Source organism: Mesoplodon mirus (genome assembly GCF_964341445.2).
Source record: "Mesoplodon mirus genome assembly, chromosome: 18".
NCBI lineage: Eukaryota > Metazoa > Chordata > Mammalia > Artiodactyla > Ziphiidae > Mesoplodon > Mesoplodon mirus.
This window is the reverse complement of record NC_138994.1, coordinates 53,396,692-53,419,666: the sequence shown is the minus strand read 5'-3', so window position 1 is coordinate 53,419,666 and position 22,975 is coordinate 53,396,692. Positions and strand designations below refer to the sequence as shown.

The following is a 22,975-nucleotide window of genomic DNA, read 5'->3' as shown; positions in this document are numbered from 1 at the left end:
ACTACTATTATTATCGTCCTGTCTGGCCCCTCGTCCAGGTGGGTCCATAAAAAGGGTCTGTCTGACCTTTCTTGGGAATTTTAAGTTCTTCAGAAAGATTTAGCACTTCATTTCTCATTGCAGGGCTGGCCCACTCTTAGAGGCAGTTGCTCCGCGAGGACACTGAGTCTGCTGCTGTGGGCAGAGGTGACCCGTCCAAACCAGGGAAGGTGGAAGGAGGGAGCTGTGGGAACAGGGCATGTGGGCTGGGGAGGGGAGGGGACGAGGAGGGCTGGAATGTGGAAGGGAGAGGATGGCCAGCAGGCTGGCAAGAAAAAGAGAAAGGAAAACACTGGGCTAGAGAGATGCAAGGAGAGACTCCCAGAGGAGGGAGCAGCAGAGACGAGAGATCTAGGGCCAGTCGGAGATGGGGGGGAGCAGCACCCCTCTAGCCCCACAGGCCCTGTTAGGGAGGTGGGGAGGGGCAGGGGCAGCTCTAGGAAGGAGGGGTAGGAGTTGAGAGGGAAGGGGCCCCACCTTGGCGGTACATGCGCACAGCATCAAGCAGGCGGGAGCCTCGAAGCTGGGCGCGGAGCAGGGGCGCGTCCAGCTGCAGGAGCCCGGCCTCGCAGTGGTCTCCCGGGGGCAGGTCCAGCTCACTGCTGCAGCTGACTCTGCGGGAGTGGGCGGAACGGGGCTCCCCCGCCCAGCCCTCTGCCACAGGCAGGAAGCAATGCACGAAATGCAGCTTTGACTTCTTGATGGTGTCAATGAGGGCGTCCTGCCAAGGGGGAAGGGACAGCCTTCAGTGGGCTCTGACAGCCCGAGCCAAGAGACCAGGGACTGGCGCCAGCATCTCCACTCTGTGCAGGATGGCAGGTGTCCCACCGCTGTCTGGGCAGGACGTGCTAAGCCTGGACAACCCTGCCCGTACTAGGCCCGGGGTGGGCAACGCACAGGGGGTAGCACTGCAAGAGGACCCCACCAGCAGCAATCAAGGTGAGTGGGATGCTGAGTGAGCACTGGTGACCTGAGTGTGCCCAGAAGGCCCTGGCCACCTGCCAGCGGTCAGGAAGTGCCCCAGGGCCTGCACTGGCACACTCACCACCTGCAGCTTAATCTGGATGCACAGGGACTTCTTCTTGACAGCCGCCATCCCTGTGGTGAAGGTTTTCCGCATGCTGGTGGCCCGGCGCAGCGCCAACTGTGAGCCGCCCTCCAGGCCCGCAATGGAGCCTGAGAGCACCGTGGCGCTGCCCGCCCGGCCCAGAAACAGGTTGCTGATGATTTTTCTGCCAGAGGAGGGGAGGTAAAGGAGGGAAAGAAGTAACATTCAGGCAGCAGTAGAGGCCGTTCCTTTTCCCAGCTCCTAGGTCACCGTGGCCAGGGGCCTGGGTTATCTGGGCTGGGGCTGCATGTCCCACACCTGACAGAGACACTACAGAGAAACCCTCACACAGCAAGAAGAGAAAACCAGGGCGGGTGGACGGAGTGGTGTTCTTACTTCTGGGAGTCCTGCAGGAGCCGGGGGGCGTTCTGGGTGGCCGGGTTCTGCTTGGTGTAGCTCAGCCAGCCAGCCGTGTTGTACTCCACCCAGTTGGTGCCATGGCTGTGGCCCAGGAGAAAATGGTGCGGTTTGCTGCTGCGCAGGAGAGGGCTTTGGCCTGAGGGCGGAGCAAGCAAGGTTCAGGTCATCAGGGCACAGGTCCCCCAAAAGCCCATGGACTCAGTGAGCCCCCCAGGCAGTGCCAACTGGACCCATATATACACAAATGGGTTCTCAGGAGAGGAAGCAGAGGCGCTGCCCTCCAGGGGTGCCACCTACCTTTTCGGTCACCTTCCTGGGGGCCATAGTAGGAGAAAAGGCGCTCCAGGAGGGCGTCCTCAGTGGCCCCTGGCACCAGCACCTCCTCTTCCAACAACCATAGCAGGCCCTTCGCCTCATCCGTGCGGGCCAGCGAGCGGACCTATGCAGAAGGAAAGAAATCCGGCAGTGCCACATGGAGCTGTGTGAAGGGGGCTAGAACCTGTGGTCCCGACCTCACACCATAAACACGTTACACAGATACACACGCTACAGCTCCTGCCCCTCATGGCTGACATTCTGTGGAGCAGGTGGCCAGCGAGGAGAAAGAGGGGCCAGAAAGAGATCAGAGAGAGAAGCCCACGGCACCATATGATTCGTAGGACCTGTGTCCTAAGTCCCCAAAGACTGAAGGGTTCTTATTGACGCAAGCTCACATCCAGAGCCTCTCCTCCATCCTCAACCCCTTGGGAGATCAGGGGGGCTTGGGTGAGCCCCCTGTTGCCCTCACTCTCTGGGCATCACCTCCCACGCAGGTTAAAGGAGATAAGGTCTTTAAGGCCCTGAGCACAGGGCATGGCCCAAAGGAAGCTGTCAATAAGAGACAGCTGCGATTAACCCTGGTTCCCCGCCCCGAGAGGGGAGAACCCAGAGAGGGCTCGGAGCACTGCAGGTGGCGTCACTACAGGGTCATAAACTCAAGTGCCAAAAGCCTAAGACAGTTGACTTAATGGCTGTGGCAGCCAAAATGGGCAGAGCTGGGGTGACCGGAGAGCAGGTGTCCCCATCTAAAGGGGACAGCCGCCACCCAGCAGCAGCCGACTGCTGTCCTGGAAGAACGTTGGCCTAGTGTTGGTAAATCCTGAAGTTTTTCAAGAGAAGGTGAAAATACTGAATTCTGATGTCTAATTCCCCATGCAAGCCAAACAACTAGGTGTGAAGGTGCCTTTTCTATGGAATTCCCAGGTCTTCCTTGGGCAAGAAGGACTCTGGCCTGGCCTCTAGGGACTGGGGACAAGAGAAGTGCCCTTTTCCCTCTTTGACCCAAGCTGCCCAAGGGAGTCTGTGTGCTGCCCAGGAGGACACAGAAGGTGGCCAAGGACCGGCGGGCAACTAAGGCCTCCGAGCAGCTGGAGCTGTATGGCAGGAATGAGCAAGAAGCCACTGGCTGGTGAGTGGCAGGCCGGGCACTGAGGGGCCCCCGTGCCTGGAGGTGCAGCTGCCCGATGCCGAGGCCCATCAGAAAGGGGAGAGCAAAGGAGGGAAGGGATGGCCAAGCCCCATCCAAACACACTATCTGACCCACTGCTGCTCCTAAGCCAGCCGTTCAACTTTCCCACACCTCCTGGGAATGGCAAAGGCTCTCGAGGGAGGCCTTGGCAGGGGCCTAGGTGTCAGGAAGAAAAGCCAGCTTCCCTGGGGAGATGTGGGACTTGGGCACTTTAAGCACTTGTCCCAGGGGGACACTCACTCTCCCGGGGCCCCACCCCCCGGGCCAGGGCCTTCCCGCAGGGAGGAGGGAGAGAGAGGTGGGACTCAAAGCAGAGGAGGGAGATCAGCAACCTGGCAAAAATGCCAATTCTCCAATAAAGCGCCTTATGCAACTTCCCTAATCGAAGACAATTGCCAAATGCCAAGTGCTCATCAGGCAGCCAGTCCCCCAGGCAGCAAGGTGCCCAAGACGCTTGCCCAAAGGGTGACAAAGCCCATCCCCAGATTGAGGGGTGAGGACTCACACCCACACAGCCCCTCAGTGGGCATTTTATATCTGGGTACTGTTTCTGTGTTTGGGTGAATGCCACCTCCTCACCCTGCTCTGCTAGGCTGCACCGGTCCTCTACTTGGGGACAATGGGAGGGGATGACTATGTCCTCTGGGTCCACAGGCCCTCTCCACTGAGGAAGTGGTAACAGGGCTCCTGGCAGACACACTTGAGGCACGGCTGGCACAGGGCCTGAGCTCAGATACCCATGGGTGGTGCTCCCCACTGCACCAGGGCAGAAGGAAGTGCCACCTTCCTGGCCAGACTGGCTGACAGTCAAGGGAAAGGGCACACAGCTCAAAAGCGCTTGGTGTCTGGGCCTGACTGCTGGGCCCCCCAACCCATAGTGTCCCCACCCAGCAGCAGCTCATATGGGGAGGGCTCTACCAAGGGAGAGGAATGGGAAGGGCAAGAAAAGGCCAGCCCAGGCCCTCCCTGGAATTCCTACCAGGGACTGATGGGAGGCCTGGTCCACGGCGGCCACAGAGTCATCTGTGGCTGGCTCCAAGTCGTCAAATGCCAGCTCGATGTTCTCCTAGGAAGGTGGGGAGGTAGTGAGCACAGGGCCGTGTGTGGGGTGCAGCCCTATGAGCAGGCCAGGTGGGGACGCTGGGGTCAGCAAGTCCAATGTCCCATCCGAGCAGGAGCTCCCCTCCAACAGCCCGAGTGACAGATGCTCACCACCTCTCAAGGCACAGCGTTGTGTCTTTTTTTGTGTGTGTGTGTGGTTCGCGGGCCTCTCACTGTTGTGGCCTCTCCCATTGCGGAGCGCAGGCTCCAGATGCGCAGGCTCAGCGGCCATGGCTCACGGGCCCAGCCGCTCCGCGGCATGTGGGATCTTCCCGGACTGAGGCATGAACCCGTGTCCCCTGCATCGGCAGGCGGACTCTCAACCACTGCGCCACCAGGGAAGCCCCGCGTTGTGTCTTTGGACAGCTAACCTTCTCCTAACCTCCTTTCACAGCGAGCTAAAGTCACGTACACACTCCTGTTACTCCCACCTGCTGATTAGGCTACGTGGAGTAAGACCACTCTCGATTTCACACACTCATCCTTGAAATACTTGAAGACAACTGTCATTTTCCTCCTGAATCTTCTCTCACCCAAGATAAATATTCTTCCCAGCTCGTTCAACTCACCTCCACATGAGGTAGGATTTCCAGATCCATCCAGGACACCCTTTTATGGGGGCAGGGGGGCTAAATAATCAGTCACCATCCCAACAGCTCAGGAGACAGGGAAGGCCAGGCCCGACACACGTGGAGGCAGGAACTGCACGGTGGCAGTTCACAGGGCCTAGGCAGGTGCCTTGAAGGTGGGCAAAGAGGGGCTCCCAGGGACCCTGAATGCACCTTCGGCTTCTTGGAGAGCAAACTCTCCATAAGGAAAGCATGTAGCCTGGGCAGGAAAAGCGTCCTGCTCCAGAGACCACCGGGGGACATAAATGTCAGAGGGTAAAGGGCTGGGAAGGGAGCAGCCAGCAGGGAAGGGGGTACCTGGCTGCATCTACAGATGCCTCCCCCCACCACTGAGGGTGCCAAGGCCAGAAGGTGAGCCTGGGGGGTGTCAGGCGGCAGGGGCAAGGTCAAGTGCTACCTCCTTGTATCTTTCCAACTCCTGCACAAAGGTGCGCTCATGGAAGAGCCTCTGCAGCCGGTCCTGGGCGTAGTTGTGGCACAGCTCCTCAAAGGAGGCCCCGCGGGCCGACCCACCCTGCTCAGGGTTCTGGAAGCCGGGAGTGTCCACAATCATCATAGAGCAGAGTGAGTGCTGGCTGGACTTGAGAGCCCTTCACAGGGAGAGCCTGGGTCAGAGGTGCTCAGGGCAGTGCCCCCGGTGCCCAGGTAGCTCACCCCGTCCCCATCCCCATCCCCGTGCAGGTGCCCAGGACCCGTGGGGAGGAGTGGCCTCTCCTGCCTGCAGGGACAGTGAGCCCCCTGCTGGTGGAGGATGGCTCTGCCTCAGCAATCGCACAAGCACAAAGGCATCAACCCCACCTTTGTCAAGGCAGCAAGATGAGAGCTCCTAGGCCCTGCCTGGCACTCACCTGTTCACCAGGGAGATGAGAAGCGTGAAGAGCTCGCTGTAGAGGCCGGATGCCATGCCCTCCAAGCACTCCAGTGCACTCAGTTTGGGGCCTGTGGGCAGGAGGGTCAGTTCTATCTCCAGGTCCCTGGGACTCCCCACCTGGGTGTGCTCCCTACCCACCCAGGCCAAGGCAGCATGGGGCCCTGGGACTGGGCCTCTCCCCCTAATGGGAGCATCTATTCACCCCAGGAGTTTGCCCACCCCAGAGACGGCAACGAGCCCAGGAAGAGGCCTCCGATCACATCCAGCAGCCAAGGGGCTCGGGTACCTGTGCCATCCCCCAGGCTGCTCTCCTCGGGGCCCTGGCGGAAGGAGGTGGAGCGCTGCAGGGTGCCGCCCTGGTGCTGGTGCTTGAAGATGGCCGAGGAGAGCTCTTCCAGGCTGCAGCCCAGCAGGTACGCAGCCTTCTGGGCCCACTCGTGGCGGGCAAACTGCCTGCGCCCAGCTATGGGGTAGAAAAAAGGACCTGACATGGCGGGTCTTCCTCCTTAGACTGTTTGCTGACCACTGTGCCCTTCAGCTCCCTTGCGCCCATAGCACTAGGGAGCAGGCATCTTCCAGAGGGAAAACAACGAGCCCTGATGACACCAGCAGGGCTTCAGGCAAAACAGGGAGAGCCAGCAGCTGCCTGTGCTTCCTGTGTCCCTTGGGGTTGGAGAGAACGAGCAGGTCCTAAAAGAGGAGGTAACGCCACACTGCGGCCACCAGAGGGCTCCCAATCGGCTGCAAAAACCCCTTTAGAGGGCTTGGCTCCAGGCGCCAACGTGGGGAAGGACAGAGCATGAGCCAGCCCACCTAGGATGAACACAAGAACTGCCTGTGCCTTGGGGGGAGTATCAGGAGAGCACTGGTGTCTCCCCCTTCCTTGGACGCATTAGGACCCTCCCGAATGCGTCCGCCAGGGGAGACCGCAAACATCCACTGTGGCCCAACAGTGGAGAGGCGAGCAAAAACTGCAGGGGAGAGGGAACAGCCCGCGCGGGCAGACGCGCCTCAGCCAACACGTGTCTAATCGCGGCAATTAGGGAAAGCTAACAAGAAACAAGGTTTTACCTTCGGCAGCTTCTGTAAGGCAAAGGACCAGCATGCAGCATGCAAAGAAAAACAGCATGTTAGCAAACAGTCATCAGCTGAGCCTGCCAGGCCCAGTGGAAGGGCCCGTGGGGGTGGGGCTTTGGGAAGATGAGCAGGAGAGAAAACACAACCCCATTCAGACTCAGAAACACAAACACACACACACACACGCACGCACACATTCACAGCCTCAAAGGATTACGTTTATGGATGTGATCACACTGACACACAAGGAAAGAGACCTGCAAAGACTTTCTATCACACATACATGGGCACACACCCTCCCCCCCAACCCAGAAAATACTGGAAGCTCTGAGGAGGTAACAGACACTGCTCAACAAGGTCCACGCACTGACGCCCCCAGAGCTCTCCACCTGCAGTCAGCGCTGAGTAGGGTTACAGGAAACCTGCACTGTTACCTCCTTGGAGTGAAAGAACTTCCTCAAGACACAGCCACACAGCCACCCACCTGCCCACCTACAAGTGTGGAGACAACTTCCTTAACTCAGAGCCTGCTTCCTCTTTGGCAGGGATGTAACCTGCTGGGATCACAAGGAACCTAACACCCAGACGCATGTTCCTCCATGCACCCACCCACCCTCCCACCCACCAGCAGTTCCTCACTCCTGCTGACAGCCTGGGGCCCTTCATATCCCAGAGGAAGATGAAGCCGATGCCCAAGGTGCTGTGCAGAAGCAGGATCCCTTTCCCTAAACTGGAGGAGAAAGGGGTGAAGAGGAGCTCAGAGCACCTGACCATCAATGTAATCTCAGAGGAAGGCAAAGGAGCTCTTCCAAGCCAGACCAAGCTCCAGCCCTTCACAAGACCCCAAGCACTGACGCTGAAGCTGCAGCCCATTCAATACCACGGTGCCTGCTGCCCCCTAGTGGCTTCTACCCTGACATGCAAGAGAAAGAGGCACCTACTACCAAACCAGTGGAGAGAAGGGAAGATTGAGGGAAAACTGGCCTTGGGAAGCCCCAGGAAGCAACACACCCTTCCCCACGTAAGCCCCATGGAGGGCATCCTGAGAGATTCCAGGATCTGAACGCAAAACAGGTAGAAACAGCTATTCCTGGGACTCTGAGAAGCCCCACTGCCAGTAAGCACCCTCTCCACCCACAACCCTGGGGCTTCTCCCAGGCCAGTGTCCTCTGCTATGATAGAACAAGCCCAGCCCCCAGAGAGAGCCCAGGGCAAGCACCAAGAGGGGGCAAGGTGGCCCCTACACCCCAGGACGGGGTCAAGGTCAGTTACCCGCTTGCTCCTCGGGGGCCTCTGTCAGAAAGGGAACAAGAAGGAGAGTTATTCCAGGGGGACTGCTCTGAGTTAGTGCCCTTCTCTTTCCCCTCAGCCTCCAAACCCCCAAGCCCCCTGCTCTTCACAGCACTCCCGATCACTGCCACCTCAGTCCGGGCCTCTGGCCATCCTTGGCAGAGACGCTTCTCCAGGGGTTTGGAGACGTCTGCTCTGATGAAGGGGACGGGGAAGAGGCACAAGCCAAAGAGGGGTGTCTGATAACAGGTGAGTCTGTGCTGGGCCAGGACAAACTGGGAGTGGACTGGGCCCCCACAAGCTCTCCCAGGTGACCCGCTAGGCTGTTGGGATCCACTGCCCGTTACCTTTGGTGGCGCCTGCAGCCCCCAGGTGGTAGATGGCAGCCAGGATGAGCCAGCAGGCTTTCTGCTCGTCAGGGGAGATGCCCAGCACCTTCATGGCCGTCTGGAGCTTGCTGAACTGCTGAGCCGCCTTCTGCTTCTCCTCAGGCTGCAGCGACAGACGGGCACACTGGCACCAGATCTCAGAGGGGCTGTCCCTCTGGTATCTCCCATGTTGCTGGACCATCAGGGCGGCCAAGCTAGAGTAGAGCCGCCCAGCCTGGGCTGGGCTCCTGCTATTCCCATGAGGCACTCCAGGACATTCCAAGCTTCTCCGACCCCAAGGCCCAGGGCTGCCAACCCGTCCCCATAGGCCCCTCACCTTGGCCAGTGGTACAATCCCAAACACGTTGTTCTCTGCCAAGTGGTTCAAGTGGAGCTCTGTCCTAGGGGTACAAACGAGGCATCGGCACAGTGCTGGGCCCCATGCCAAGTCCGTCTCCCTGCCAGGCTGGAGACAGAGACTCCGCTTCCAGACTCAGTCCTGTCTGCCCACCATGCCCTCCTGTCAGGCCAGCTGCTATGGCCTTTCCTAATTGGCCTGGACACCAGGCCAGAGCACTGGCCTCCCTAGGACAGGTCACAGAAGGCCCTGGTGAGAGTGTCCAGACAGACCCCTGGAAGGGAGCAGGGAAACCGCCCGAAGGGTGAGTCCAGCCAGGACTGAGACCGTGCCCTCAGTGACAAGGAGAGCTCAAGACAATAGTGCCCTGGGCTGCTTGCTCAGCGTTATCATTTATCCTCTTCTCAGTGGACACAGACAGCAAGCCCGAAGGTCTAAAGGGAAGAGCCTGGCGGAGGAGCCAACGTGGATGCAGGGAGGCCAGCATGGAGGGCACTGGAAAAGGCTTGGTTTTTTGGCCCCTGTGTGGACTCAAACACCTGCTTAGCCCCATACTAGCTGTGTAACTGCGGGCAAGCCTCTGACCACCTGCATCTCGGTGTGCTTTCCTCTCCAGATCTGGCTTCCCAGGAGCACAGATCCTAGCTAGGCCCTGGGAACGCTGAAGGGTCAATGGTGCCCCTCACATATAGCCAGGTCCCCCATGCCTGGGGCCAGGGAGCTCCCGCTGGGCAGGGCCTATGGCTCATTCATCTCGCCATCCCCAGGGCCTAGCTCAGAGCCTAACACATGGCAGGCACGAAATAAACAACCGGCACAGGATGCAATCAAGTGGCAAAGCCCAGGAGCTGTCAGTGGGTGGGAGCCCAGAGCACCCTCCTTGTTCTCTCTGTCCCATCTCACCTGAGGGTGCCATCCCCACAGGCCAGCAGGTAGTAGAAGATATTGAATGTGGCCTCACCGGCTGGGCGTCGTGCCACACGCAGCTTCTCCAGAAGCATCGTCTGTGGCACAGCATAGAGGGTATGTAGGCAAGGAGGCAGTGCCAGGTCAAGCTTCTCCCACCCACACCAGAAAGAACCAGGCCCATGGGAGCGAGTGGCTGCATCTGATTCTCCAGGTGCTCACCTCATGGTCAAACCTGGGGCAGACACCAGAGCCAGGGAAGAACACAGGCCCTGCCACCCCGCCCAGCCTCCAGGCACAGTCTTCTTGGGGAGCTGGACACTTTGTGGTGAGATACTTCATTAGCATGGAAGGGAATCAGCCTCAGCTGGGCCTTACTTTACTGACAGGCCAGCCCTGCCCGTCAGTGAATCAGCCTGAGAGAAACCCCTGAGCAGGGGCCAGGGCCCCAACTAGGGTGCAGGCAACCCCAGGATGGGCAGGAAGCTGAGCCGTGCCCCATGCAGGGCAGGAGGCACAGTGGAGCAGAATGTGGAGGCTCAGGGCAAAGTAGGCCAGCCCTGCCAGGCCCAGGGTCCATCTCGTTAGGGAAGAATCCCAGGAAAAGGAGGTGCAGGAGAGAGTCTGATTTCTAGGGTGTGAAATCAGGCAGCCAATCTCTTACTACCCTGGGTGTCCCCTCACCTGAATGGAGGCTGAGGCCACCTGGCCGGCTTGGTCAAAGTCCAGGGAGAGGATCTGGGAGAAGCGGGTGGCGTTGCCGTTCATGATGGTGGGGCTGTTCCCAAAGGCTTCCAGGAGGGTGTACAGAGCCTGCCACTTGTCCACTGCAGAAGACAGGCCCAGGGCCCATCAGGAAAGCCACGGGCAGCTTGCCCCCAGCCACAGGCTCCAGAGGCCCAGGGAGAATGGGAGGCCCAGCCCATGGCTGCTCCTCCAGCACCCGAAGGCTCAGTGACTTAGACCAGACTGCTGAGGATCGAGGGGTTTTGTGGACACGGAGAGGTCAGGGAGAAGAAGAGTTGGCACCTCGGCGGGGCCTCCACCCCCACACCCCTCTCCAGCCCATTCTGTTTCCCCGGTTGCTCCTGCCTCACCAGAAAACACCTTATTCCCGCTGGTGCCTGCGATGGTGGCCAAATACTGCACCAGATGCTGACAGCTGGTGGTCTTGCCACTGCCACTACTGCCCAGGAGGATGATGGACTGGTCCTGACGGCTCATCAGCATCGCCCTGTATGCGGTCTGGGCCACGGCATAGATGTGGGGGGCCATGTCCTCCCGCCGACACCCCTTGAACATGTGCATCACCTTGGGCGCAAGAGGGACGGAAGGAAGGGATGGGTGCTCTTAGCTGGCTCCACACGGACAGCCCTCACCCCCAAGGCCCACATCTTTCTGGGCTTTTCACTCCAGGGGAGCCAGAAGGTTCTGAGGCTAAGGTCATGCATGGAAATGTAGATACCAGCCAAGTCCTGGCCTCTGTGAGAGGTCGGTTGGGGGGGCTTCTGTCCCCACCCCTTGAAATGACTCCTCTTCCCAAGGCCACTGTGAGAGTGGACGGGAGCCCCGTGGGATGCCAAGGGGAAGGGGTACAGTCGGGGAAGGTGGGCAGGGGGTAGGGGATGGGGGGCGGTCTGTGGGGCCTCATGGTAGCTGAGGGGGGCTGCACCTTCTCCGAGTACACAGCGGGGGCCCCCCGGGGGCTGAGGACCAGCAGGCTGGGGCCGGCGTACGTGTGCAGCAGGCTGGCGCCATAGCGCTGGCGTAGCGTGTGCAGGACGCTGGACTCATTGAGGTACACCAGCGAGGCCAGATCCTCCAGACGGTCGCAGGACGGAGCGTTAGCCTGTGTGACAGGACAGGCGGGCGGGCACTGAGGAACAGATCCAGTCTGCTCTGCCAGCGGACGGCCTGCCCAGCCTGGCCCACCTCCTGTGCCCGCCACCAGCCTCCTGCAAACCTTCTCCACGTCATCCTCGTCCACATCCAGGATGGCTCCATCATGGTCTAGCTTCACGCGTACCTTCCCCTCGGGCAAGCTGAGCTCCTCGGATTTGAGCTGAGTGGCTACAGAGCAGGGACGGACAGACAGACATGGGCCCGGGAAGCCGTGGCAGCCCTCTTTGGGCCCTTCATGGTCCTGCCTTCTCCCCACTGTATCACCCGCCTCTCCTTGCTCAGGCCTCTCCAGACCCAGAGGCCCACCCACCACCCAGCCCTGAAACCAGAGAGGCCCAGGCCCTGGGTCTCCCCAGACTCACCCAGTGAGAAGCCATCCTTATGGACCAGCCACACCCTCTCTGTCTCATACCAGGCCTCCTCAGCTGCGATCTGCTCTTCTGTCTTCACCTATCAGAGGGAGGGGAAGAATAGTCAGACCCTGTTCTGGAAAGCAGACAAGGACAGCAGGAGAGAGGAGACATGTGAGGGGAAGGGCTTCCGGACGAGCCACTGGGCGAGGGGGACAGGTGGGTGGCAGACACAGAACGGGAGACATCAGAGATATCAAAGGAAGAAGGTGGGGAAGCCAGGAGCTGGTGGCGGGTGGCCCTGAGGAGCCCTGAGGACAAGGACACAGAGCTAGGGACCCTGACAGCCCTGAGGGTCTGGAAAGACAGGGACACATGGAGTATGTGCCTAGGAGAGAGCAGATCCCAGGAGAGCAAATCACCAGCCACCCTCTTGCTCCCTCCCTGCAAAGACTGTAAGATCAGTATCCCGAGCCTCCAGCCCTCACCCTGGGCCACAGCTGCTGTGACCTTACAGGCCTGGCTTCTCCATTCATCCACCTAACGGGCCCTCCTTCACCAAGCTGGGAAAGGGCATTTCCTCAAGATCTGAGAATGTCTTCCCAGGACTTCAGTGCAAAATGATGGGTGAGTCCTAGCCTTGACCCTGGTCTTCCCTCCAGAGGATGCTCTCCTGGGCAGGGGCAGTGCCCAGATGCACATGCTAGCCTCCCTGCTCCCCCTCCGTGCCTCCTCAGAAGGAGCACAGACCCATGGGGACGTGCTAAGGCCATACAGGGGCATGAGGCAGCATGGCCAGGGATGAGAGGCAGGGGCAGGGGTCGCCGTGCTCTGTCAAATACAGGAAGAGACTTGCGTGCCACAGGGATGGGCACGGGAATGGGTATAAAGGGGCTGGGAGCCCCCGGAAGCCCAGGTGGTCACCGACCAGGAAGAAGCATTCACGGGCAATGTCAGGGTGTAGGGCTGCCAAACTTGGCACCCCTAAGAGACCTGAGCTGGTCAGCAATGGTGCCTGGGGGAGCTGGGCAAACAGGAGCGGGGCCTGGCCCCCATGGCCCATCAGGCTCCTTTTGTCATGTGGGCAATGGGGCAGCAGGGGCATCCAGTGTCCTTTGGTGGGTGGATGGTCACCCCCAACATGAGCAGCCCCCAAGCTAGCTCTATCCCCCAACTCTCTGGGGATCCCCAGCTGCGAGGTACAGTTAGTCTCCTAGGGTCCCCCACCCTCAGGAAACCGACCTGGGGCCAAGGTGTAGACACTGCTCTGTGACACTGACCCCCTGGGTGAGGGATTGGAAAGGACAAGAAACAATAATAACAAATACGTTATTTGTTACATTTCCTGGAGCTGAAAGAAAAAAGATCTGGGTTCTACTCCCAGGTTGGACTCTGGCTTCAGATAACTCCCTCTCCCTCGCTGAAAGCCCTTCTGGGCTATAGAGTCAGAAGGCTGATTTACACAGCAGTCTCCAGACTTTGCATATCATGGGCCAGTGAAATTACCCCTCAAATAGGAGGATCACTATGGGGCTGTCAACCTTTTAAGTGAAGACATCCAAAAAAGGCTGGTTCTTTATATTTGAAAAAATTAACTTTATAAAACCAAATTACTTCTTTTTTTTTTTTCAAATCATGAGACAGGTGAAACCTTTGTCTTGAATGGGCATGTTGTATGGGTCCAGGGTTTGGAGACTGATGAATAAGGTGACATCAAAGGACCATGGCCTCCAGCTAGTTCCTTTAGAGCTAACCTGAAGACAGGTTCCCATATTGGCCAGCAGGGGGAGAGAGAGGATGCGCATCTTCAGGCTTCAGAGAGGGGAGGGGGTTGGGGTAGGGTTGGTAGGGGTTCAGCCTCTCCAGCTTTCTCTACCCAGAGAGAGCAGAATTGAAACACCTAGAAACCAAAACTCTGGCCAGGCCCTTGGGCTTCTGTGGCTAAGAACCATGCGCCACAGAGGCCAAACTGAGTGGCGACCCTCAGTCTAGACACTCCTCCAGGGCCTGACACAGAGCTGCCCCATGTCCAGCTCCTGGCACTGCCTCCCCCAGGGGTCCCCCCCAGATACCACGTGAGGTGGGAGCCAGAAGGGGAAAGGGGCCTTACACTCCAGCACAAGGCCCGGGCACAGACGCCAGCCGAGGTACAGGCCGGGGGTGGCGGGTGGTCACCAGAGGAAGCGGAGGGCTCCTGAGGGGGGCAGGAGTACCCTACCTGGCTGTGGGCAGGAGAGGCGGCCTCAGGGTCCAGCTACCAGCAGCAAGCAAAGAAGAGAGAGAGAGGAAGAGGGGTGAAGACAAGCAGACCGTTGGCATGTCCCCTTCAGCAAGCACCCCGGGCCAAGTGGAGGGGAGAGGGGCGTAGCACCAGGAGGTGGACGGTAGGAGGGCTGGCCCGGCAGGTACATTGTACCTAGTCAAGGAGAGGCCAGGCCAGGAAGGAGAGGTCCTGCTTGGTGAAGAAACACTTGGTACCATCAGACTCCTCAGAGGAGATGCTCTGATAAGTCACTCCCTGCGGCAGGAGCGAGCCTCTCTGCCTCAGGCTACAGGCCCTCCTGGGCTGGCCATCCAGTCCATTCTGAATTACCCTCCTCTTCTGTGTTGCCAGGCCAGACCACCTCACCACACCCAGGGCCTGGGACCCCTGGGAGCCTCTGGCCTTATCTCCAGGGCATTTCCCAGCCCAGCTCCCCTGTAGCCACCAGCTGCCCCTGGCCTCCAGACACACACCCAAGGGTGCCACTCCCCAGGCCAAGGGTGGCCCTTCAGAGCTGTCACCCCTGCCTAGCTCATCAAACAGGACCACCAGCAGCGCCAAGTCTAGGACTCCTTCCTCAGACTCCCACTGCACCCCTGCACCACTCCCACCCCATGGCAAGCAGAGGTAGCACCCATCCAGGTCCACCTGCCAACTGCCCAAGAACCAGGGGACTGTGGACAGACCCGGTGGCCAGCCTCGACCTCCCCATCTTTGTCTGGTTACTTAAAGGCCTTTCTGGAGAGCAAGAGGAGTCAGCCAGGCCTTGGACCTTGCCTGTTAGAAATGGGCAAGGAGCTAACAGGCCCCACCTGGGTCTGGAGAGCCAGGGCGTCAAGAAAGGGGAGTGTCTTCTCCCTGCCTCGCACCCACCAGGCCCTGGCACCAAGATATGCCCTCTGGGGCGAGAGACTGGGGCCAGAGAAGGGGCTGGATCTCCAGCCAGAGGGGTCCCTCCCACAGGTTCCCCGGAGGAACAGGCCTCACTGTGCTCAGACCCTCCACAGTGCCCTTCTCTCATTTCTTCCAATGGGAAGCCCATGTGAGGGCCCCCAGGCCTCCAGGGAGCCACACTTCCATTGTCAGGTGGGCCTACACACACAGACACACACAGTCTGGCCAGCAGCCCCAGCCAAGAGGAGACCAGGGACTGGGAACCACACTTGAGAGGCGGCATTACAGGAGCTGTGAAGATCCTCTCAAGCCGCTGGTGGGCCTCCTCCACGGGGGTCAGCTGGACCTCGGGGGCAGCTCCTGCCTAAAGGTCAAACCACTATTAGTCCCGGCCTGGGGAATTGGGGGCACAGCACACCAAGCTTCTAGCTCAGGAAGCCACTGGGACCCCCGTGGGTTAGTGGAATAGGGTCAGGGAGGCAAGCCAGGCACCAATTTGAGTTTTTAAGCTCTCAGATGAGAATAAAAACAGGTGCCTGGGGGCTCTAGGGTTAATTCTTCCCACCACTTTAACCATTCCAGCACCGGGACAGCCCGTTCTCACATGCATCCTCTGGCCCCTGCCCTGGGCCCAGGCGACAGGTGGCTGAACTCCAGGTTGGGGCCCATCTCAGCCCCAACTCCACCTGAGTGAGAGGTGGAGGGACAGGGAGCCAGAGGGAAGGCAGCCGGCCCAGGAAGCGGGCGCATGATGCTCTCTGGCTCCTTGGAGGTTCTTCTTAGGGGCCAGTGGTTCGCCTCACACCAAAACGCCCCTGCCAACTCCTGTGTGCCAGGAGGTCACTCCCCTGATGCAGAGTGGGCCAGGAGGGGTGAGGGAAGCTGCTGCCTGCTCTTTTCTGAGTTCTGCAAAGCCCGGGAAGAATGGGACGGGGAGCAAGGCAAGTCTGAGACCTTAGGAATCCTAGCAGGCAGCAGGCAGAGAGGAGGGCCTCTAGGGCCTGGGAGACAGGACAGGACTTTAGGTGGTACCCTGCCCCACTTCCCCCGACTGTCCCCTTTCAGCCAGAAGGAGCACGCAGGAGCACAGAGAGGCAGTCGTGAAACTTGACGCGTCGCTCCGCTCACCCACCCACCCAACTCCTGAGGCCCCAGAAGGGTCCACAAAATGGGAAAGCTTGAAGAGAAATGCCCCCCAACCCAAGGACCAGCCAAGCAGGCATCACCTTCCAAGGGAAAGGGCTGGACAGATCGTCCTTGGCCCTCCCCTGTGCCTCTCAGCCTCCTGTCCCACCCAGAGGGCACTTTGTGGACAGATAGGACGGCAGATACAAAGGGGACACACTGTGCTCCTTTGCCACCCAGGCCCAGAGCTCCTCAAGAGTCCTGCTGCCAGAGGGACAGCTGGCCAGGCCTGAAGAAGTAGTGACGGCGACGATGGTATCAATAAGCCCTGTTACCAGCATCACTATGGATGCTACCAGTTACGGAGCACCCACCACACCAGGGATTAGGCTCAGAGCATTCATTCCCTGTATCCTTTCTAATCTTCACAGCAACCCTACAAAGTAGGTATTATCCCTTATTTGCAATTCTAAAATCCAAAAAGCTCTCCAAAACAAAAGATTTTTCGTAACTGTTTTGGTGGCAAAACCTGACTGTTTAATCCCCCCTCCCTCCGCAGCATGAACATTCATAATTTTCCCGGTGGAAATATTAATGTGTTTGGTCACGAGTTGCTGCTCATTACGTACATTGCATGACAGTCTCAAATACAAAAATCACTAATTTCCAAAATACTTCTGGCCCAGGGGCTTCAGAGGAGGGATGGTAGACCTATGTGATCCCCACTCGACAGATGAAGGCTCAGAGATGCTGAGGTCCCACAGGAGTGAGTGGCTGGGGATGGGATGTGGGCACAGGCCACCTGACCCCAGAAATTCTATCTTTCTACCCTCTCACTGATCTGCTAAGACTCTGATCCTCGACTTGGGATCTGGGGCCTCATGCTGATACCATGTAGCTGGGGGCCAGGCCCCAACTGCCTCGCAAGTGTGGAAGAGCAGCAGCATGCAGTTAACAGGTCCCCTGGGTTCTGGCATTCGGTGAAGGAAAGCCATGCAGCCCCTGCCATCGGCACGTGGCCCGGGCCCAGCTTCGCCGTCATGCGGGGCTTGTGGAAGAGGCTTGGGAAAGCTGGCTGCCAGTCCTCAGGTGAGGGTGGTGAGGGAGGGTAAGAGGTTAGTGACACACTCAGGTACCTCCTGCTGCACGTCAGGGGCTGGTGACTTGTTCTGTCGCAATCCAGTGAGGTTCGACTTGAGGTTCGGGTCGGCGGAGCCTGGGTCCGCCAGCTCTTCCGGCTGGGCTGGGGAGCCTAGCTTCTCTGAGGCGTCCACCGTCTCTGGGGAGACTGGTTTCCCCGAGGAGCCTGGCTCCTGGCTGGAGGGCTTCTCTCCTTTCCCGGGAGACTGCCTGCCACGCGGCCTGTGGTCCTTGCCCCTGCCCCGAGACATCAGGCTCCGCAGGCCCGCGGAGAGCTCATCCTTGGCGGCCTCCTTCTCTGCTTCGGACTTGGGCCGAGCAGGGGGAGCGGGAGGGGCTGCCTTTTCTCCCTTCCTGCCTCGAGCTGGGTGCTCAGGAGATTTGACCCCTCTGCCCGCAGGCTCCTTGGCGCTCCCAGGTTCCTCACCAGGCAGCACCTTGCTCACCACCTTCCTCACTGCATTCGCCACCCTCTTCCGGGACAGGCCCTGGGCCTCCTCGCTGGGGCTTTCCACTGAGGCAGTCCTCGGGCCGTTCATGGCGAGTGTGGATGCAGGGCTCTTGGCTCTCTGGGGAGCCTCTGAGGGTACAGGGCTGGTGGAAGGCTGAGGACTCTTAGATGGGCCACTGCTGCCCTTTGAGCTGCCCTCTAGCTACAGTCACACAAATACAGGGAGACATTAGCATCAGCCCGTGTCCCTGCCCGCCCCACATAGAGGAAGTAAGAGGTGTGACCTCACATCTAGTCGTGGAACAGACCTTCCATTCATCCAACAAACAACACAAGCTCCAAGAGGCCGCCCCAGGAAGCCCCCTTTCCACCTTCCAGATAGAACAACTGCATCGAAGAGTTTGGCTTCTCTCTCCCATAAAGCACAGCAGGTCACCTGCCGTCTATCTCCAGGCTTAGCAAGGAGCGGTGAGAGGCCAGCACAGGGTGCCCAGAGGCCCATGAGGTACCCCAGAGTTACTGGCTTATGTCAGGACAGCAACTAAGCCTGGATCCCAGGAGGCCTGCTCCCTCACAGCCCAAACACAGCAGAGACGGAGCATGGCGAGGTCAGACACCAATTCCTACCATCAATCCTGGGCCTAACTCTGGGGCTTCCTGCCTTTGTGGTCCCTGGTCCTTCTATCACCCAGCTTCCTCTGTAGTCAGACCCAGAGCCTGCCCATCCCAATGAAAACCGTAGTTAGGAAGTAATACTTGGCCCGCAGACATGCCAAGCCTCCTCCCTCCCCACTCCTCTGGGTTGAGGCCACTGTCTACCCCTCACCCACACTCTCCAGAGCTGCAGAAACCAGTGCTGGCCCAGGAAGCTTCCACCTCAGCCTGCTTTCTGCCAGTCTCCCTGCAGTTTTCCTTGTGCAAACCTCTCAAGGGCTGGAGGCCTCCTAGCTCCCAGAGTGTGCACGTGGAATGGCAGGAGTAAGAGGTGGCAGCTGCAGCACTCAAAGGGTTAAGCACTCAGGCGACCACAGCTCCACTCTGTCTAGGCTCAGCCAGCCTCTGGGCACCCAGGAGTCCACTGAAGATGCTGGCACACTCTGCCTGGTGAGGACTGTCTGCGGTCCCGAGGGACCACCACTGGGCAGGCTCGGGCTGGCTAATGGCAGGGCAGTTTCCTGCAAAGCCAAGCCACATTGCCTGGGAGAGCCAGGTCAACCTAGGGGCTCCTTGCTGGTCAGGCAGTGCTCTGCCACTAATGAGCTGTGCTTGAGTCCTCGTTCCCCAAACAGTGACCTTGGTTCTAGGGTGTACCTGGCTGCCATCTCTGTTGAGATGCAGGAGGGCGCTCACAGAGTGGACAGACCTCTGGCTGCCATGTGGACAGAGACCCATGTCCTGAGCAGAGCTGAGCCAAACGACCTCAGCCCAGGCCTCAGGTACAGGGGTGGCCCTGCTGCAGGGGTGCGAAAGGGAGGCCTTGAAGGAGCCTCTTTCTCAACCTCTTGGGCCAAGAGTGTTCAGTGGCATGTCAGGGCCCTGCAGAGCTGCCGTGGCCCCAGCTGCTGGGCCTCACTGCCTGCCCCCCATTTCTGACTTTCCTCCCATGCCTTCTAACTGAAGCTCATGATGACAATGACCATGATGATAGTAACTGCTAACACTTAAACGGAGCTTATTATGTGCCAGGCAGTCTTCTAAGCACTTTACACATAATTTCCCCCCCAAATCCGGCATCCTCCAAGGCCCCTCCCTCACAAATCTCAAGCATATCCCCTTGAAATCACCCTGACCTTGCAGCACTGCTTACAGGTCAGGTGGAAGCCATAACGCCTGGCTAATCAAATCTCCACTCAAGGAAGGGGCGGGGCGGGGGGCGGGGGCAGGCACCATGTGGGGTAACGAAGTACAGGTGTGTTTTGTGACCCAGCTCTGTTCCCGAGCCCTGGGCACTCCTGCCCCTAGATCAGCAGCAGCCCTCTCCTAACTACACATCTCTGGACCTGGCTGTTCTAGAACTGTGTCCCCTCTCTTGCCTTAAAAGTGTCCAACTTTATTCAGGGTCTCTACCCCAAGGCAGAATGACTTGGTGGGGGGGTAGTGGCACTGCACGGCTGGAGCCTGCCTCTAGGTCACCCGCGCTGAGCAGCTGACAGGGTCTTGGGAAGAGACAGCAGCAGCTGCAGTGAAATCCCTCCCCGCCCTTGGCTTGTGCCACCCAGAGCAGGACGAAGCATCCCAACAGCTGAGCTCTCACTTGTCTGCCTAAGCCTCTCCAGCCCCAAAGAGTTCAGGAAACCAGAACTATGGGTAGGAACTAAAGAGGGGGCTTAGGGAGAGGTCCCCAACATGCCTTGGCATTGCCATCTCCTTCACACGCACCAGGTGGGCATCACACATGCTGCACTTTCTGTCACTTTACTGGAATTCCCTCTAGCCACCCCACACGGGAAGGGAAACCCTGCCGTGCCTGCCTGCTCCGCGGAACTGCCTCCCAGACTAGGCCTGGGCTTGTGGTCTCTCTCTCTCTGTCTCTCTCTGTCTCTCTGTCTCTGTCTCTGTCTCTCTCTCTCTCTCTCTCACACACACACACACACACACACACACACACACACACGGGTCTAGGAGAAGCACTTACAGCCCCTTCCTCCTTGGCAGGAGGACCAGGCTTCGGCAGAGTTTTGTCCTCCTCTTTAACCTGAGGGAGCAGACAAAGAAGTCACTTTGCAGGTCAGAGGTCAGGGTGGGCAGACCCAGCACTAAAAGCACAGAAGGGGGCCTCCCTGGTGGCGCAGTGGTTGAGAGTCCGCCTGCCGATGCAGGGGATACGGGTTCGTGCCCCGGTCTGGGAGGATCCCATATGCCGCGGAGCGGCTGGGCCCGTGAGCCATGGCCGCTGGGCCTGCGCATCCGGAGCCTGTGCTCCGCAACGGGAGAGGCCACAACAGTGAGAGGCCCGCATACCGCAAAAAAAAAAAAAAAAAAAAAGCACAGAAGGAAACAGCCAAGCAGTCGCTCTCTGAGAGGCTGAGCTCCTGAGTGCTTAGGAGTCCTGGGCCTATGGACTTGAGCAACAGATATCCTATCCTGGGGTCAAAACTGTCCAGTGGCAACTTCAAGAATGAAGTCTCGGGGGGGGGGGTTAAAGCCAAGTACCCTTTGCCCTCAGTGACCAGCCACGTGACCCACCTAGGCTGCCTGAAGAGGTCCACCCATGAGAGCGACCTCATGGCCTTGGTTACAGGGTGGAGAGAAAGATCCAGCTAATTCAACTCGGGCTAAACTACAAGAGCCATTCCCAGCTCAGACAGGAAGTGGCCTGAACAAGAGCCTCCCTGACCTAGGGACTGAGAAGGAGGGAATGACCCCAGCGTGGGGGGCCGGCTGGGCCAGCAGAGCTCAGTGTGGGGTAATAGGTGGCCCCTATCAGGCTGGCTCGGGCTTGCTTCTAGGTCCGTATGATTTCCCCTAGCACAGAGCCTGCGTGCCTTCCCAACCAGAGCGCTGAGCTCTGGCTGGAGGCAGGAAGTCGGGCAGAGGCGGGGATTCAGGAGGCCAGATATCTTCCCAACCTCAGACCCACAAAACTCTGCCAACCATGCAGCTGAGGGAGGCAACCCCAAGGATCGGGGTGGGGCGTGGAGGAAGGAAAGATGCCTGGGCTCTGGGGTTTGTGCCCAGCCCAGGAGCTGGTTGGCCCAAGTCAGAGGGGAGGAGTACAGTCAGGGGCAAAGGGCAGAGACCATAGTATATCCAGAAAAAGGACAGACAATATGGCCACTCCGATGGTTCTTTCAGCTCAGAGCCTGGCTCAGAACAGACCCAGAGGACCAGGCCTCAAGTCTGGGAGAGCCTTCTCCCCTCCCCCTGCCCAGCATCTCTTCCTCCAAAAGCTCAGGCAGTCCTCGTGGATTTTATTTCTCTTCTTTCCCCAGTCACTTAGGACTGTAGGAAAAAGACAGGTCTGCCACCAGCCCCACCCCATCCTCAGCGTGACTCCTTCCCAGCACAGGGGCAGGAGCATGGGAAGGTGTCCTTGATTCCTAATGGAAAAGATCCTTAGAAACTCATCCAAAATCATTTTAATCATCCACCTGGGGGGACTCTCCATTTGCAACCAGGGTCCATGGCTAGTTTTGACCTCTAATTAGCAGTGCCTGGGGCACTGACCAGCATGATGGCCGCTGCAGTTTTAAAGCTAATAGCCCATAGAGCTTTTTACACTGGGCTCAAGTTTCAATGTTAGTACACGGTGCCACGGACAGAGGGAAAATGGCGATTATTCATCAGAGTGGACTCCACGACTTTAGAAATTAGGATTGGAACAGAGAAAAGGAAGGGAGGGGCTGATGGAGAGGAAAGGAAGAGGAGTGGGAGAGTCTAGGTCTGCACCTGCTGCCCCTACAAATGCCCATCACTGCCCAACCCCCCGCACCATCACACCGTGCATTAGCTCCCAGACCCACAGGTTAGAGGGACAGCAAGTGTTCACACCCAGACACACTCATTACTGCACACAGTGCCGTTAGCTCGGGCTCAGGGATGGCCCAGATTCCAAGTCCACTCCGTGTCCTTCAGCAGCTCCAAATCTGTCCTCCTTCCAGTGGCTCAAGCTTGGGACCTCAAGGGTCTTCCCCCAGTGGCGAGGCATTGAGGGAAACAGCGGCTGCCCCCTGAAATGTCTGGGACACCAGACCTAGCTCTGAGCTCAGCTCTGGATTTAGCCCGAGGCTGACTCACTGTCCCTCCCCCACCCGAAGGGTTCTGTCTGTTGTAGGTCATTGCCCAGCTGGGGACTGTGCACAGCACAAAGGCACGCCCAGGTCTTCAGCCTGAATCACCCTCTGGCCCCAGGTGGCCAACTGGCCTGGTTCCCCTCTCTTGGCTCCTCTCCCCCTACCCATCACAGCCCCCAGACTCGGGGAGACCCAGTTCTGAGGCCTCAGAGCCAAAGCCATTCCCAGCGGCCCCTTCATAGCAGCTCACATTCCCAGGGGTGAGTCAGAGCAGCGGCAGTGGGAAGGGTGTGAGGGGTTAACTTGGAGGGGCACCAGTGGGACAAAAGGCAGCTCGGCTCACCAGAGGTGGAGCTCAGGGGAGGAGCATGGCTCAGCGCAGGAGCCCATCCAGACAGAAGAGTGAGTTCGTGGACCCCCTGGTCATTCTCCTCGGCCCCCAAATACACACACATGCCCCAACCCGTCTCTAGCTTCCAAAGCTCCCGCTCCCACAAGCCAGT

The 22,975-nt window shown here is 58.9% G+C and overlaps 1 protein-coding gene across 13 annotated transcripts in view; it reads right to left on the bottom strand.

Moving 5' to 3' along the window:
- The window catches only part of MYO18A (myosin XVIIIA), a 96,720-nt gene that overhangs the window by 33,948 nt on the left and 39,797 nt on the right, over positions 1-22,975 (bottom strand). For 6 of the 13 annotated variants that reach the window (XM_082604816.1, XM_082604820.1, XM_082604809.1 and 3 more), the window contains exons 3-21: positions 17,285-17,941; positions 15,310-15,387; positions 14,085-14,120; positions 11,879-11,966; positions 11,578-11,684; positions 11,287-11,463; positions 10,712-10,925; positions 10,299-10,441; positions 9,612-9,712; positions 8,688-8,751; positions 8,330-8,474; positions 5,902-6,078; positions 5,593-5,683; positions 5,142-5,334; positions 3,994-4,080; positions 1,805-1,946; positions 1,484-1,643; positions 1,085-1,271; positions 517-760 (exon numbers count right to left, since the gene is read on the bottom strand). In XM_082604816.1, coding sequence (XP_082460942.1) covers positions 517-760; positions 1,085-1,271; positions 1,484-1,643; positions 1,805-1,946; positions 3,994-4,080; positions 5,142-5,334; positions 5,593-5,683; positions 5,902-6,078; positions 8,330-8,474; positions 8,688-8,751; positions 9,612-9,712; positions 10,299-10,441; positions 10,712-10,925; positions 11,287-11,463; positions 11,578-11,684; positions 11,879-11,966; positions 14,085-14,120; positions 15,310-15,387; positions 17,285-17,941 — 3,091 coding nt within the window. The remainder of the gene's footprint in view (positions 1-516; positions 761-1,084; positions 1,272-1,483; positions 1,644-1,804; positions 1,947-3,993; positions 4,081-5,141; positions 5,335-5,592; positions 5,684-5,901; positions 6,079-8,329; positions 8,475-8,687; positions 8,752-9,611; positions 9,713-10,298; positions 10,442-10,711; positions 10,926-11,286; positions 11,464-11,577; positions 11,685-11,878; positions 11,967-14,084; positions 14,121-15,309; positions 15,388-17,284; positions 17,942-22,975) is intronic. The other 7 variants (XM_082604813.1, XM_082604810.1, XM_082604811.1 and 4 more) reach the window with 4 other exon arrangements.